Source organism: Cupressus sempervirens, chromosome 9 (assembly GCF_028749045.1).
Source record: "Cupressus sempervirens isolate cs-2001-9-10 chromosome 9, ASM2874904v1, whole genome shotgun sequence".
Lineage (NCBI taxonomy): Eukaryota > Viridiplantae > Streptophyta > Pinopsida > Cupressales > Cupressaceae > Cupressus > Cupressus sempervirens.
The window spans coordinates 458,988,534-458,992,963 of NC_143126.1; the positions used below are offsets into that span (position 1 = coordinate 458,988,534).

At 34.6% G+C, this 4,430-nt stretch overlaps 1 protein-coding gene across 1 annotated transcript; it reads right to left on the reverse strand.

Annotated features, from left to right (window-relative positions):
• Window positions 1-1,023: 1,023 nt before the first annotated feature.
• LOC149539314 (uncharacterized) lies at window positions 1,024-4,130 on the reverse strand. Its single transcript, XM_089799181.1, has 2 exons — window positions 3,753-4,130; window positions 1,024-1,521 (listed from the first exon to the last, which is right to left on the reverse strand). Exons 1-2 carry the CDS (start codon window positions 3,923-3,925, stop codon window positions 1,245-1,247), a joined length of 450 nt encoding a protein of 149 aa, XP_089655307.1. The 5' UTR covers window positions 3,926-4,130; the 3' UTR covers window positions 1,024-1,244.
• Window positions 4,131-4,430: the final 300 nt, after the last annotated feature.

The window sequence follows — 4,430 nt, forward strand, 5'->3', positions numbered from 1 at the left end:
TTATGTTTGAAGTGATAAAGTTTTGAAGATCCTAACTCACCCCCCTCTCAACATATTACTTTCCCATTAGATTTCTAACACTCTCATCATCATAAGAACACGACCCCCCTTGAGCAAGGAAAAATTTCATGCATTTATTGAATTTCTTTCTAGTCTTTTGAGCTCTAGTTGAACTCCCTATTTTAGACGTACTACATGTTTCAGTAGGAAGTGAAAAACTTGATTTAAGGAAAGGTTAATGCCATTCTGAGTGAGATTGAAAATTCAGCCAATAAGCATCACCAAAGAAACAAAATCATGTAATAGATTTTTTTTCTTGAAAACACTTCCTCAAAGCAATGTAAAATTAGAAGAAAATGGTATATAATATAATTTTCACCAAGCTACTAATACCAAGGGAAAGGTATTAGTACTCATTGTAGCTAAGTTCTCACACTCTAAGATTCTAAATAGTGAATAAGATTTCAATGATTTTCTTTTAATGTCTTTGTATGTAATTAAACTGCTTGTAGTTATTGTTTTCAATTTTGGGTAATCAAGATGAATGATAGAGGGTTCGTTATGTATACATGTGTCAATTAGTGGTCATTTAAAAGTGTTGCCCAATACTTACTTAAAGATGCCCCAATAACCATGTACTATGACCACCTTGATCATTTTGCAGTTTGCACAACTAATCCAATACATTCCTCTAAAACCCAATAGATCTTCCTCTAATAATTATTTTTTTCTAATGCACAAATGCCATAACAAGTGTCCATTACGGGTATCAATAAGGATGCACAACTTCTCAAAGTAAAATCTACAAATTTTGTGTACTTCATGTACAAGTCCACGGCAGTTGACTATTAGTACATGTGAAATTTATGAAAGAACCTTTAATTATCATATTTTTATGTTTCTTTTAAATTAATCATTATGAAATTGGTTGAACAAGAAGTGAATGGTAGAACTCTTTCTCCTAACGTAATTAATTATATGATGATATTTGTAATTCAACAAAATCATAGACGAGGGAAAAAATAAAATTAAAAATATCTACCTAGATTCTAAAATTACGTATGGAAAGGAAATATGTGCATATTTGTGCTTCACAAATCCCATACATAACAAAAACCCTGTCCTCTTAATATGTACATAACAATACTGAGAAAAGACAAAAACACTATGTACAATCATTCACTCTCACCAATTCTAACTCATGAAAAAACTTAGAAATTCTGACTACCGAGTCGAGTCCTCCTTCAATACGAAACTTGGCAGAGGACCTCAGAAAGAAGCCTGTAACGCCTCCCAAGGCCTCTCTGAGAGCTCCGAACGTTTTGTGAAATTAAGTTGGACTTGCATTCTTTTGAATTTTCCGCTCTATACCCACTTTCACGCTTCTCTTGATTATCATCTTTTATATTGGATTCTCTTTTTGTGACGTTTTGCTGCATCCTCTCCTTGGATTCAGCCTCCAGACACCATTCACAGATTTCCACCTCGTTCTCTAAGCTTATAAACAATTGACTGCAATATCTGGAAAAAAAAAAAAATCAAATATATGATGGATCATAGAGTGTGATCAAACAAGGGTTTGTCCAATTTATTTTAAAAATATCTACTGTAGAGGATAAAGAAAACTTATCTGAAAATATATGATGGATCATAAAATGTGATCAAACAAGGGCTTGCCCAATTTATTTTAAAAACATCCACTGTAGGAGATAAAGAACAATTATCTTCAAATATATGATGAATCATAAAGTGCGATCAAACAAGGGCTTGCCCAATTTATTTCAAAAACATCTACTGTAGAGGATAAAGAACAAAACATATATATTTATCATACATTCCAGTACTCTTCATTTTAATGATGGAGTGAAAAATTAATGATTCAAAAGCACTATACTACAGAATTTTGAACAGGGCAACGGCTTTAATAAATTGTGTAAACTTGGTATCATTAAAACATACATTTTCAGGGAGATCTTATTACATGAAATTTTTAAGTCAATTTGTTTGATCTAGAAACAGTTAAAATTGAACACTGGACACTGCACTGGGAATTCTTCTACATCTCATAGCTTGTGAAATTTTATCTCAATGGGGATTTAGTTTACTTATATGCATGGGATTACTATAATTAGGGGTCCTCAATGTCGGTGTATTCTTAATTTCTTCTTTGATATTTTGAAATGCAACCGAAGGTTCCCCATCCCACTTGATTTCTGTCCCTTTCTTGAGCATTTTGGAAATTGGTCTACTAATCTCAGCAAAATTAGTTATGAATATTCTCATCAAATTTACATGACTAAAGGACTGGATTCCTTTTACATTCTTGGGCTTAGGGATCTTTTCTATAGAAGAAACTCTTTCTAGGTCTATTCTCACTCCGAGTGAGCAATATACTCCAACCAAAAAAGATTGGAGAACTCAGTCAAGAACTAAAAATGACGGGATTAGAAAGCAGTGGACCCCTCGGCAACTACACATTCTAGAATGTTAAAATCTGGTACAAAAATCAGAGGGCATTGTAATGTGGGCAGTGAGGGCATCAAGCTTGGGTATTAACTTCCTTTTCTCGTTCTTTTTTCCCAGTCCTTCTGTATATTTCGAACTTGCTATCGATATGGGTTTAAGGAATGTTGATCTTCTAAGGGGAATTGCTCAAATGAATGGGGGGATCCTAGATAAACAACTGACACCTTGATTACATCAGGTTCTAGTAAGAAATGGCACATTGTGTTTGATTATATTGGGTCTGATATGAACAACTGGTACATTAACTCTAACCTAAATAACTGATACATTGACAACAATGTTAGGGTGATTTGTTGTGGGAAGTCTTTAAGATGATGGAGATTTTGTGTAAATAGCTGATACACTGACCTTAATATAAGGATGTTTTACAGTGGAAAATCTAAGAGATGATGGGCGATTTAAGGATGGTTTACAGTGAAAAGTTTAAGAGATGATGGGTGATTTACCTGTTGTGGAAAATCTGGAAGATGATGGAGATTTTATGTAAATAGTTGATAAACTCTAGAGGATGATGGTGTAAGACCAATATTTTCTTTTGGATTCATGACATGGCTTAGCTGCTTTCTGTGTGTTTTATAAGTCTAGTAATTTTATCGGGCATTACCAGATCAATTTTTACAAGGGCAAGCAGCCTAACTTGTAACAGATGGAATTTAACCCATTAACCTGTGAAAATTTGTTTTATATCTTAATGTATAACAATTTCCAAAAAGAACTCCTGAATTAGTTTAGAAGATTGGCTCTGACTCATTATAACTTGTTTTAAGCACTAAAATACAGTACTTCTCAGCCGGCATGTTCGGAGTAAGACAACAGGCCAAAGCTTGGGAAGTGAATGCCACTAGCAAAACCATGCGATTGCCGAACATCTTGATATATCGAAATCATAACAAAAACATAGTATAAAAGAAATATTGTAGATTTACTCTGAAAACTTCACTCACATCAACAATGCCCAGAGCAAGTTCTTATTCACAAACCAATCTACTCTACAACCCATTTCATTCTTAAAACAAAGCAACATTAAGTCTCAGTTTTCCACAATCTATTATTGTTCTCGTTGCAGTTTATGGGTTCAATTGTGTGCATCATATACATAACCAAATCTAAAAATTACAACAAGAACAAAGGTACATTTAATTTTCCAAACAACACTCCAAACTTTTGCAATTGATAGCCAAGAAAAAAAAAATCTGGAAGAACAAACAAGGAAAATGCTCACTTACATGTGCTGGAATCTGTAGGTGCATTTTTTGCATCTGAAGAGCTTCTCCTCAAATCCCACATCCCCACACATACAACAGCATTCTCTCTTAATCTTCACTTTCTTGTTATCTCTGCCTCCCCTTTCCAATTCCTTTGACAGATGCTGCTTCACAGCCTTCATTCTTTCCATCATCACAATTCACATTGATCGCTAAGCCTGATGCTTGTTATATAAGGACCAGCATATGAGAGACTAGCAAAGATCTGGCACCATATGTTAAATCAAGTATAACTTCTTTTCAGAAGGGGACTAATATATGGGCTGAGTTTTAATACTAAATGAAAGGAAAACCTGATAGCATAAGCATGGCTGCAACATCCAGAGAAGATATTTGTGTACATTTCATTTCAATCAAAGTACATTAACGAAAGCAGTATGGAAAATATGACTGAGGAGTCACAAGAGTTGAGAGTACAAAGACATGATCTGATCTGATTGAATCATATCTCTAAGTGTCCCTTTCTTTCAAGGGCTTGTGTGTAGGCTTCCCATTGGAGGAAAACCTTGCAACGAAGGCAGTGGACAGGCATGAGAGGAAAATATCAGCAGTTGTTGGGAAGGTAGCAATCATGTTTTGTTTGAGGGAAGTAAATGGGGGAGGGGGTGCACGTCAATTATGTGATCAAATTGTGTGGGG